Source organism: Pipistrellus kuhlii, unplaced genomic scaffold (assembly GCF_014108245.1).
Source record: "Pipistrellus kuhlii isolate mPipKuh1 unplaced genomic scaffold, mPipKuh1.p scaffold_m20_p_23, whole genome shotgun sequence".
Taxonomy (NCBI): Eukaryota; Metazoa; Chordata; class Mammalia; order Chiroptera; family Vespertilionidae; genus Pipistrellus; species Pipistrellus kuhlii.
The window spans coordinates 5,500,723-5,513,195 of NW_023425522.1; the positions used below are offsets into that span (position 1 = coordinate 5,500,723).

The following is a 12,473-nucleotide window of genomic DNA, read 5'->3' on the forward strand; positions in this document are numbered from 1 at the left end:
GCACTAAGGGGTAGGAGGAAGATCAGGGTGCATGGCACCCCAGGGGGCAAAGGCAGTCAGCATTCCTAAAAAGAGAAAGTGGCCCATCACATCATGTGCTGTGGAGAGAATAAAAAGATGGATTTCATCATAAAGATACAGCTAGTAGCTGAGCAGGAACGGTTTATGAGAGCAAAGGAAATAGAAACTAATAATAATGGCCCGAGGAGTGAGAAGGAGGTGAGGGCGTGAAGACAGAGTAGAGAAATTTGATTAAGTAGAGAGAGAGAGAGCAGTAAATTGAGAACAATTTTTTAATACAATAGAAACGTATGCATGTTTTTGTGAAGGAGACAGAGGACTAGTTGATGCAGCGAGGATTTCAGGAGGTGGGGAACGTAGAATCCAGATGCTGGTGGGCGGCCATGCCCCAGGGAAGATGTGACAGGAGGAGGGAGAAAGACTGCAGGGATGCACGTAAGTTGCCTATAAACGAGAGGCAGATGTCGTGTGATTGTCAGCGGAGGCGGGTGGGAAGCTTGAGGAGAGAGGGGAAGGTATGAAATGGACATTTCTGAGCGTGGAACTGTAAACAGATGGAGGCAGTAAGGGTTTCCAGGAAGTTTCTACTTCTGTTTAAGACTTGTGACCTTTAATCCAAAGTAAAACTCATAAGCATGGCTGGCTTTCTCCAGGGTAGCTCAGCTGCTCAGATACTGGCGTGGAGACTGTGGGTGGTTGTATATGGCAGGCGTCCAACGAAGACAGGAGTGAATGGAAGGCAACTCAGGTTACCATCACCTCTATAGTTCTCTCTGGATTCCCTCTCCAGACTGCCACTCTCTCAGCAGCCGATTCATGTGTGAGGTAGGAAGATGAGCCAAAAATGGTCAGATGCCTGACTTGTGGGTTTTTTTCCCCTGCCAAGTTCAACCCTTTTGCCATTAAAAACTACACTGTTTCAAGAGACAGCGTGGGCCCTGAGCTGCTCAGAAGAGACAAAGGCTGCTGAGACCTGCAGACGCTCTGCACTGGGGAGAGTGTTGGGTGTGGCCATTGTGCCTGCTCAGGGCTAAGGGCCCGTGAGGGAAGAAGGAGGAGTCACTTTTGCTTTTGGGGTTTGGAGAAGGCAACTTTTGAGAAGAATATTGAAGACAAAAGTAGACTTTTCTCCTTAGATGAGGGCTCAGTACCTTCTTTTCAGGTGGGCCGTGGTGCGGTGTCTGAAAGCCCTCTCAGGACACAGAACCCCATGAGGAAGGGAGTCGGCCACGGGGTTCTCCTCCGGCTACAGAGCTAAGCTGAGGGGTGCAGTTCCAGGGGAGGCGGCTGGCTCGGCCTGCCTTGGTTCCATCCCACACAATCCCCACAACCCCCACAACCCCCACAACCCCCCTCCCCAACCCAGGCCCCTGTGCGCTCCTACCAGTGGCCGTAGTCCAGGTGCTGCCTGATGAGGGTGTGGGGCTGCACCGTCCCGTAGGCATCCACCTCTGGCATGTTCATGTCGTCAATGAAGTAGATCAGCTTCTTGCTCCCTGGGGGGCCATAGTTTCTCCCTGCCTTCTTCTCCAGAGGCTTCTCCAGGACAGCTGGTGGGAGAGACGGTTGGAGAGAGAAGGATGTTCAAACCTTGATGACAGTACGGACATTCAAACCAAGTACCAGCCGTGGTGCCGTGTGCATGTGTGTGGAAACGACAGTAGTTCCACCAGCTGCAGGGGTTCCACCGGACCAGAAGGAGACCTAGAGTGACCTGGCAGTACTGGGCCCTGAACCCCTTACTATGTGTGGGGTTTGTTAGGTCTTTACAAATGTTAATTATCTCATGTTGGCCTTCCGCAGATCACTGTAAGATTAGTGCTATTGTTCCATTTTAGAAGCGAGGAAACTGAGGCTCAGAAGGACACTGCAACTCCTCTAAGGTGGAGCCAGTATACAAACCTGGAGCAGTCAAACGACGAAGCCCGTGCTCTTTCTGTGGTCTCTGTGGGCCCAGTTTTCTTTGCGAATAGGCAAGAAACAGAGAATGCCTTGGCAGTTCCAGGGCCTAGTACTCTAGCCTGGAGGGAACCTGCAGGGAACTGGACCCTGGACAGACTGTCCCTCCTTGTCTAGAATAGCAGGCAGCATGAAGGCAGTGGCTTCCCTCCCGGGGCCGTGTGGAGGCCCCTTCCTCTCCTGGGCCACACGAGAGGACAACAGTGCTGTCAAAGAGCTCACCCCCTGGGCTTTTCTCAGAGGGGGGAGAGAAACACCAGTCTCAAGGAATTTCCCAGAAGCCTCCAGGAACATGAAGCCCTCCACCCAGCACCTTCAGGTTGCTGGGCCCTCGACCAGAGCATCTCCTGTCTTCCTGGAGACTCAATACAGACGGTGCAGGAGCTGTTTCTCCAATTATCCAGCCAGAGGGAAGGAATCAAACAGCATAGCTTCCAGCCTGACAGGACTTGTTTAGAATAAACTTAAGAAACAGGGTGAAGTATATGTGTTTTTTTGTGTTTTTTTTCAATCCAGCAATTAAATATTTATGTATTGCCAGAACCAACACTTCCTAGAAGCTCTACGAACCATCTGATTCTCTCTCTTGAAAAACAAGGAGAAAGTGTCACTAGACTTAGGAAGGTGACAGATAGAAAGACAAGTTTCTTCAAGAAGCTGGAATATCGCATTCTCTGGTCCTTGGTTACATTCAGTGCTTCAAGGATGAATATGAATAGATGTAAATTCAATTAGCATCCCATTAACATACACTATCAACCAATTAATCACCCAACACCTTCTTCCCCCTAAAGATATAACTATATACAAGATCTGTCAAAATGAAATGTAATTAATGGGCTGCCAAGGACATGTTTTTGAGAACAGTCCTTCCCGCAGGAAATGCTCTCCTGAGGAAGACTCTTTTCTCCTTCTTCCAAAGCAGCGGTTCTCCAACCCACCCCTGCCATTAAGCAGATCCTGTTATTTGGGCTGATTCAGCTCTCTGTGCTCCTAAAGGACAGTGGAGAAGAAGAGCATGCCAGTTAGCAAGACGTAGCCTTGGGATGCACTGAATGACCTCACGGCACAGGTAAGTACCCCAGAAAAGAGAGGATCCCTGAGGAGAGGCATACACACTTTTGATCCCTTCGTGGCCAAGCTCTGCTCCAAGTCCCCTCTAGGCGAGAGGACAGCAGGCTTTTCTTTCTGGCCAGAACTGGAGAAGCACAGTGGGTTTCAGTGTCAGCAAACATGCTGATGTGGAAGATGCTAAACACGCGAGACTTCTACAGAAGTGTGGCCTGGGGTATGCATTATGGTAAACAAGTCCTACCAGTCACGCCTATCCTCATGAGGGCTCACCTGTATGTCTTAGTCATGTCTCCACAAGGAACTCCAGACGTCCAGCTAGAACGGTATCTAGCAAGTGCACCTGCGACCCACCGGTTTTATCTGTGTTCCTCCAGCACTGATTCGCCACCAGCGTACATTTGAAGAGCAATTTCATTATCAAAGTGAAATTGTTCTCTCACTGTTGTCAGTGTCTCCACCATCTTTGTGCACCGGCTCTCATCTAGTAACTACCAAATCTCCCAAAAGGCCTTCCTCCTTCCACCTTGGGTTCCTTCACCATACTGCAAACAGAGGCATGGACATCCTTCTAAGATATCATCTGGTGGCCCATCCCCTGCTTAAAGCTCTTCAGTGGCATCTCATCTCACTTAGGGCAAAAGCCAGACTGGTTACACCCACAGACCTCAGACCAGTGTTGCTTCTCCACTGCTCCCCTGGTCCCTCCCTCGGCTTGGGCCACCCTGCATCTGACACACTCGCTGCCTCTGGGCCTCTGCTCTGGATGCCTCCTCTGCCCAGATCCTTTTCTCTCCAATCCTACCACAGTTTGCTTCTTACTTACCTCAAGCATGTATGTACTCAAATGCCACTGTCTCAGTAAGCCCTTCCCTGGCACTCTATTAAAATTACACCTCGCCTCCTCCCACCAGTGTGGCTCAGTGGTTGAGAATCAACCTATGGAACCAAAAGGTCAAGATTGGTTCCTGGTCAGGGCACATGGCTGGGTTGTGGGCTCAAGCCCCAGTGCAGGGGCATGCAAGAGGCAGCCAATCATGATTCTCATTGATGTTTCTATCTCTCCCTCCCTCTCCCTTCCTCTCTGAAGTCAATAAAAAATATTTTTAAGCTGGGACCGGTTTGGCTCAGTGGATAGAGCGTCGGCTTGGGGACTGAAGGGTCCCCGGTTCGATTCCGGTCGAGGGCATGTGCCTTGGTTGCGGGCATATCTCCAGTAGGGGGTGTGCAAGAGGCAGCTGATCGATGACTCTCTCTCATCAATGTTCTAACTCTCTATTTCTCTCCCTTCCTCTCTGTACAAAATCAATAAAATATATTTTAGAAAAAAATATTTTTAATAAAATATTCTCTGTCCATGCTTCATTTTTCTCCATAACACGTTTGAGTACTTAACATCCTATATTTCACTAATTTTCTGTTTATTGTCTCACCTCCTCTGCCCTCTAAGCTCTGTAGGCCAGGAAACCTCTCTGCTTTTCTCATTGTCATACTCCAGCACAGAGAACATAATCTAGCATAAAGGAGGATGTTGAAGAACATTTACTGAATTATGAAATAAATGAATTTTATTATTTTAATGCGCCCCATGAATAGGCAGGGAAAGAGCCAAGGCCATTACCCCCATTTTGTGACTAAGGTAATAGAGGCTAAGACAGGTTAAATGCTTTGCTGGAATGAGAATTCAGGTCTGTGGAGACTGACTTGACCCCTTCTTTCACATTACCCGGAAAAGTCCTTGTAAGCCCTAACACCTCAACCCTTGCTAGGCATTCCCTGACCATTCAGTCCCACTGACCCCTCCAGTCTCTGAATGGTAGAGCAGGACATTTGTCCACTGAGCACTGCTAGGAACTCGACCTATATACATGTCCTTGACCATTCCCTTATTGAGGATTTGACGTGCGTTATCCTATAGACACCTATTGTAAGAGCAGACCTATAAAGTATTGTCATCAGCCTTTTAAAAAAATAATATTGTTACAGAGAGGGGGAGGGAGAGAGATAGGAACATCAATGATGGAGAGAATCACATTCAGTGCTTCAAGGATGAATATGAATAGATGTTAGTCAACAGAGCCTCCTATACACCCCACACTGGGGACCCCTCACAACCTGGGCACATGCCATGACCGGGAATCGAACTGTGACCTCCTAGTTTATAGGTCGACACTCAACCACTGAACCACACCGGCTGGGCTTGTCATCAGCTTTTTAAAAATCTTTTAACACATGAGAAAACTGAAGCTTAGAGAAACTAAGGAACTTTATCCAAGATCATACAGCTAGTGAGGGCAAAGCCAAGGTTCTAACCCGGATTACCTCATGTTACCACTACTATAAACTACTTTTTAAACATTTCTGCACTGTGGCTCTCTCCTTGAGAAATTCCCAGTTCACTCATTGCCTGACTGTGTTTTGACAGAGAACATTAGTAATTAATCATGTCTTACTTTGCACTGACATGATTTGTGTACCTGTGTTTGAACTATTTCCTTCTATTGTACGTTATCTAATTTTTTTCACATTAAGATGCTTTAGTTATATTGCAAGGGCTTAAGTTGTGTTTATTCTTTCAAGAAATAACATACTTTGCATGATTATAAAAATACATGTTTACTACATAAATGATTAAAAACCATAGAAAAATCATCATGAAGAGAATGAAAATTACCCACAGTTTTTTACCTACCAATGAACACTACTTTCAATATTTCTGTGTATTTCATCCTACTCTATTTGCTCTGTTAGATTTTTCCTTTATAAAATCAGAATTATGCTGCAGATTCTGCTTGTATTTAAATTTTTTTTTAATTGATTTCAGAGAGGAAAGGAGAGGGAGAGAGAGATAGAAACAACAATGACAAGAAAGAATCATTGACTGGCTGCCTCCTGCACACCCACTGGGGATCAAGCCTACAACCCACTGTAAGCCCATTGCTGCCTTTGCTGGCCTCTATCACACAACCCAGGCATGTGCCCTGACTAGGAAATGAACCATGACCTCCTAGTTCAGTGGTCAGCAAACCAAGGCTCGCGAGCCACATGCGGCTCTTTGGCCCCTTGAGTGTGGCTCTTCCCCAAAATACCATGGCCTGGGTAAGTCTATTTTGAAGAAGTGACGTTAGAAAAAGTTTAAGTTGAAAAAATTTGGCTCTCAAAAGAAATTTCAATCATTGCACTGTTGATATTTGGCTCTGTTGACTAATGAGTTTGCCGACCACTGTCCTAGTTCATAGGTTGACATTCAACCACTGAGCCATACTGGTCAGGGTCTGCTTGTATATTTCTCTCTCTCTCTCTCTCTCTCTCTCTCTCTCTCTCTCTCTCTCTCTCTAGATATATATATATATATATATATATATATATATATATATATATATATTCACCGAAGGATATTTTTTCCAATTATCTTTTAGAGAGTGAGGAAGAGAGAGGAAAAGACAGAAGGAAATATTGATGTGAGAGAAACACATCAATTGGTTGCCTCCTGCATGAGTCCCGACCAGGGCCCAGAGGGAGCCTGAAACCAGGGTACGTGGCCTTGGCTGGAATCATACCCTGAACTCTTTGGTCCAAAAGCTGACACTCTATCCACTGAGCCAAATTGGCTACGGCTCTGCTTGTATATATATATTTTTCACATATTGTAGACATCTAATATATGATAATATATAACCTCTAACAACTTGATTTTTTAAAATTAATCCAAGCAGGCTTTTACTTTTTAATAATAAAAATTTTGTTTAATAAAGAAACTACATATTTAACAGAAAAATTGTGAAAGCTAGAAGTTAAAGGCACATTGAGGGATGATTTTTTTAAAATCCAATTTAAAGGGATTATTTTACCTATCAATAAAACAAAATTTGAGAAAATTATTTTGAAGCTTATATTTTATAACATTGCAAAGCAATGTTAAAACATGGGGTTCTATTTCTGTACTAGGAGTCAGCATTTAAATAAATCACTGGTCTAACCATCACTATGTCATAAACAAACGCAACAACAACAAAAACACCCACCCTGAAAGTCTACAGTAATTTAAAATACTATCCAAGTTCCATTAAAAAGCCATAAATATACGGCACAAGTTAATTACAAAAGGCATTCCATGTACTCTTAAGTGCACATGTAGTAATAAAATATAATAGCAGACCTAAAACTAAAGTACCGACTATATTTAACATGAAGTAATCTTGTCATCTGAGAACTTAGGGTGTTGCTAAGGAAATAGATGGCACAAGACTCTTTAAACAGTCATCCAGATATTTAAAAACTTTTTTTGGATGCATTTTCCTAAAACAAGCAGAGTCCTTCAGCCACCTCACTATAGAGGTATTTCGTCACACCATTTAAAAAAGTCTTGACATTCACACATCCCTTTTTAAGGTGACCAGAAGTCCCATTTTTGGTGGGACTGTCCCGCCAAAAGCGGGACGTCTGGTCACCTTACCTTTGTTGTGTCTTCCATTCTCGATTTACTGAGGCTAACGCTGTGAGGGCTGCCCCAGGCAGAAGGTCACCGAGCCGACTGACCTCGCTGGGCAAGGACCATCTCACTCGTGAGCAAACCAGAGAGGACCTATGTGGTCACTGGCAGGAAATTAAAAAAAAAAAAAAGCGTGAAAACTCTTTGCCTTTGTGCTGAGTTGGCCAAAAGGAATGAGGATAGACTGATGTTTATAGAGCAGAAAGCACTGTATAAATCAATCAGAGATGCTGTCCTTCTAGGCACTTTTTCTATAAAGAAGTCTGATTCAGCTAAATGAGATAAATCCCAAGTTTTTTCTCTCTTCCTCAAGGTGCTTTTCTGGTCCTGGGGTCACGAGTGAGTGTTTGGCAAATGCTGTGAGGTTATCTGGAGGTTTCGTACGTTCTGCTGATGAAGAGCTAATGAAAGAAACACTAGTAATTAAGGGAAGCTGGTCACACAAACACCCAGCAGTTTGGCTAGGAAAAAGTGCCCTTCACACCTGCACGTCATGATGGGTACCTCAAAGCAGCAACGAGATCCAAAGTCTTTCTGTCCAGGTTTCTGGAGCACCTGGGGGCACCGCCAGCCCTATCGAAGCAGAGACAGGAATTCCTGGGGATCCGTCCTGGGTGTGGCGTCCAGGGTAGGGGTGTCTGTGGTCTTTGAAGCCCCCTCTGCAGTCCTTGTTCCCTCGCTTCAGCTCCGATTGGGGGTGGGGGGAGAGTTGAGGCTTGCCAGACAAGTTCACTGTTCCTGCTTCTGCTGCCTCTGCCTCTGCCTCTGCCTCTGCCTCTGCCTCTGCCAGCGGCTTTGGGTGGCCCGCACCTCCTGGCACTGCAGGGCCAGCTGCACTAACTCCTGTGTGGCCGCTGGCTCTGTGCGGAGGCCATGGCACAGCTCAGCAGAGGGCATCTGTGCCACCTCCAAGGCCAGCCTTCCTTTTCAGCTCCCCCCTCTCCCTCCCAGCGGCTGGGCTGGCCCACTCAGCTGCTTTCCAGGATGCTCTTTCCTAGAGGAACCAGGCGTGGGCCTCGCAGCCGCCTCAGCTCAGCTCAGCCCAGCTTCCTCCACCTCCTGCCACGTCTGCAGCTCTCTCTGCTGTTCTCCTTCAGGAGTGAACGACCCTCACCGCCTCCAGCTGCTGCTTCAGGTCCCACTGCAGCTCCTCCTCCAAGAGCTGTGTGTGTGGAAGCAAACTCTTGTCAGGTTCGTGGGTCTCACCACCTCCCTGCGCACAGCTGTTCCGATTGCGGGTGATTTCCTGCTTCCCCGTGACACGCCTCTGGTAGGGGTGAGGCTTGCTGGACAAGCTCAGTGTCAGCCCAGGAACGTGTCACTCACTAGCAGCCCAGTGTCCTCCAGGACCACTTTTTGCTGGATGGGACTTGCTTTTAGTTGCTGGTCCAGCTTCATCACACCCACTGCTGTCTTTGCTGGCTTCTCTGGCTTCAAGACATTCCCAATTAAAGAAAGCTACGATGGCGGAAGGATGCTCGAGGCCTCGGAAAACTCCCGCCCATTGGTAGAGGACAAGGAGGTGTGTCAAGGGTCTGCTGCAGGCGCAGATGGCCACCTCTCTGAGCCCCTCACGGCAAGGGCTCCCCATTCCCGGGGTCTGACAGGCTCAGTGGGAGGCCACACCAGCTAGCATACACAGGATTATAGCTCAGCCTGATCCCCACCAGGGCAGCCTTGAGAGGCAACGGAGCCCACCTGGCCCCAGAGGGGCACTGCGGACTTGGGACCGGTCCTGGGCTGTGTAGCCTGGCCCGCAGGTCCTTGGCAGCCCTGGTCCAAGGTGCCCCGCAGGGCCTTTGCCTGCAGCAGGAGCCCAGCTAGGGGCTCTCATGTGGCCCTGCTGCCCTGGGAACCGGTGCCCCAGCATCACCCAGCCTGTCCCTCCACACCCAAGCTCGCCCTCCTCCGGGCACTGGCAGCCCTGCTTCCCACGTGGCCAGCTCCCAGCCATGGATCAGCGATGATTCCAACCAGGTCGGCACAGGAAGATGCTCAGGCGTCTCTGGGCTCTCCCCTCTCCAGGTAGAGGCCCTGGAGCCTGCTCTACCTTTTCACAGCCTGGAGGGTGGAACTGCCCAGTCATGTCTCCATGGTGACTAGCAGAGAAGCAGAGCCAGCAGAGCTCATGGGGGTGGGAGCTTGGGTCCTGGCGTGTCTGTTGGTGTTGGGAACATTTTCCTTGAAACGAGACATTCTGCAGTTCCTACGTGGGCTCGGCTGCTGTGTGCTCAGCTTCCTCAGCTGGGCCTGGAGGTCCCAGTTCATCTCCAGCTCAAGGAGAGGCCTGCTTCTGGGAGGAGCTGGACTGGACTTGTCCAGCTTCTGGCCACTGGGCTCACGATCTTCACACTCTCACTGCTGCAGCCTTCTTGGTGTGCCCACGGGGAGGAAGCTCAGGTCTGGAGAGTCCGTCAAGTCCCCAAATCTTGGATTTAATATGCTGCACCGTGCTCCATGATTTGTAGGTTCCCGAATTGATGGGATGGTCTCGCTATTGTCTAAAATACGGGTTGTTTTCCATTTCCTTACACTTTGATACTCCCTTTCCCCTTTCCAACAGAGCGCCTCGCCACAGCTGGCCTCTACTGTGGGAATTCAGATTATGGCTTCCAGGTATCAAAGGAGAGGCCACTGCAGTGTGACAGCAGACAGCGTGACCTAAGACTCACCGTGAGACTTTGAGAGAAGTCACTTAACAGTGCCAGGCCTCATTTTCTCACTTATAAAAAACGGGGACTGTCCTCTGCCTACCTCAAGACCTCCTGTGGCATGAAAAACATTACTGTTTACATCACGAGTCTCAGATTTTCTGTTGCTCGTACTCAAAAGCATTATGGACACAGCATGACATGGGGTGTGGAGGGTTACATGAATGAAAGCACAGGATGGGGCATCTGAAACATTCAATAAAGCATGTGCTATCCCCACTGGTGAGCCATGTGAATTCCTGGAACCACAGTCCACCTGTATGGAAAGCATTTCCGAGTCTGTGTTTGGGAGAGTGCTCCATGGAGGCCCCAGAGTGGATATAGGGGAGAGCAGAGAGATGCAGAGATTACCAAGCAGCTACTTTCTCTAGTAAAAAAATAAATAAATAAAAAAATACCTGATTTTGAGAAGAATGAGGGAACTGGGGAATCTTCCCCCGGGGCCTTGATGAATGAACCTGCTGGGGGAGTTACTGCCACTGGAGAAGGGAAACATTTCCTCCAAAGACATTAATTTTGTTTTAGCATAGTGTATGTCCGACTTCTCTTTCCAGCCAAAAGGGGTTTGCTTGTGTTCCTTTTGTTTTGGCAGTTGGGGCTTTGAAATTGTTGTATAGTATTTATAGATTCTAAAATTTGAAAAGGATTGTAATATTATAATAATAACAGCTTCCATTTAATAAGCACTTATCGTATGCTGGTAATCACTCTTGAGCGTTTTGCATATTTTATCTTGCTATTTAGGAATGAAAAGAATAAACTATTGACACACTCAGCAATCTGGCTAAATCTCAAATTCGTGCTGAGTAATAGAAGCCAGACAAAACCAAGTACATGCTGTATGATTCCATTATGTAAAATTCTAGGAAATGCAAAGTAACCTATTGTGACAGAAACCAATCATGGTTGCCTAGGCATCGGGGGAGGGGTGGGTGGCAGCTGGGTGAGAGAGGGGGATTACCAAGGGACACAGGAGCTTTCAGAGGTGACAGATATGTTCATCATCTCACTTGTAGTGATGCTTTCATGAGCCGGTAAATTTTTCACAACTTAATGAATTGTCTACGTTAATATGTGTCATGAACTACATGTTAATGAAAACAAAAAGTGCTGCCCTGGCTGCTGGTGCGGCCCATTTGGTTGTGCATCAGCTCATGCACTGAGAGGTTGGGGAGACCAAGCAGTGTTAAGATGTGGACCAGACTCTCTGGCTCCGTATCCCAGCCAGCCAAGGAGACCCTACTGTAAGTGAGGGTCCAGGAGGAAGTGATTCTGAGGAGGGGAAAAAACCTTAGAAGTGTGTGGACCTGAAGCCACATCCAGAAGGCCCATGTCCTCTAGGAGGCACATGTCCACTGGGAGGCCCATGTTCTACTAGGAGGCCATGTCCACTGGGAGGGCCCATATACACTGGGACAGTGGTCGGCAAACTGTGGCTCACGAGTTTGCTGCTCTGTTGACTGATGAGTTTGCCAACCACTGCACTAGGAGGTATATGTCCACTAGGGAGACCCATATCCACTGGGAGACACATGTCCATTAGGATGCCCATGCCCACTGGGAGCCCATGTCCACTAGGAGATACATGTCCACTAGAAGGCATGTGTCCACTAGAAGCCCATGTTCCACTGGGAAGGCCCATGCTCTACTAGGACACCCATGTCCACTAGGAGATACATGTCTACTAGTAGACCCAGGTCCACTGGGAGGCCCATGTTCACTGGGAGGCCCTGTGCTCCTCTTCCAGGGCAAAGCTGGTTCAGTGTTGTCAGAGGCTGGGAGTGCCACCCCAGCTTGGCTGCTTGGTGGTGACTGTGGGCGATCATGTACTTCTACCTGAGCTTCAGGCTCCCAGTCTCTAAAATGTGAGGGGTGAATGGAAAGATCTCAAGAGACAGCAGGTGACAGCAGTCTACAGCTCATGCTGGTCTCTCAAAGGGTCTTCAGCTTTTCTGTCACGGGGTGTGAACTGCTCTGTGGTGAGCTCCCACCTGAAGGAAAGCAGCAGGTGGGAGAGGAGTGTGGGGAGAACGGATGGGGGAGGGATCCATGCTGAGGGGTGCAGGGGAAGCGGGACAGAGGCGCTGTGGGAGAGAAAGGAGGAGCGAGGCAGAAGGGTGTGTGGGAGGAGCTGCACTGTCCAGCGGAGTGGGTGAGCAGGCACCTGCCACTCATTCCAGCTCCGGCCCAGGTGACATGGCCACTCAGACAGCCCCTTC

General features: G+C 48.2%; 1 protein-coding gene across 1 annotated transcript in view; it reads right to left on the reverse strand.

Moving 5' to 3' along the window:
• DNAH9 (dynein axonemal heavy chain 9) overlaps positions 1 to 12,473 on the reverse strand; it is a 294,112-nt gene that overhangs the window by 133,331 nt on the left and 148,308 nt on the right. The window contains exon 39 of the mRNA XM_036451929.2: positions 1,406 to 1,571. Coding sequence (XP_036307822.1) covers positions 1,406 to 1,571 — 166 coding nt within the window. The remainder of the gene's footprint in view (positions 1 to 1,405; positions 1,572 to 12,473) is intronic.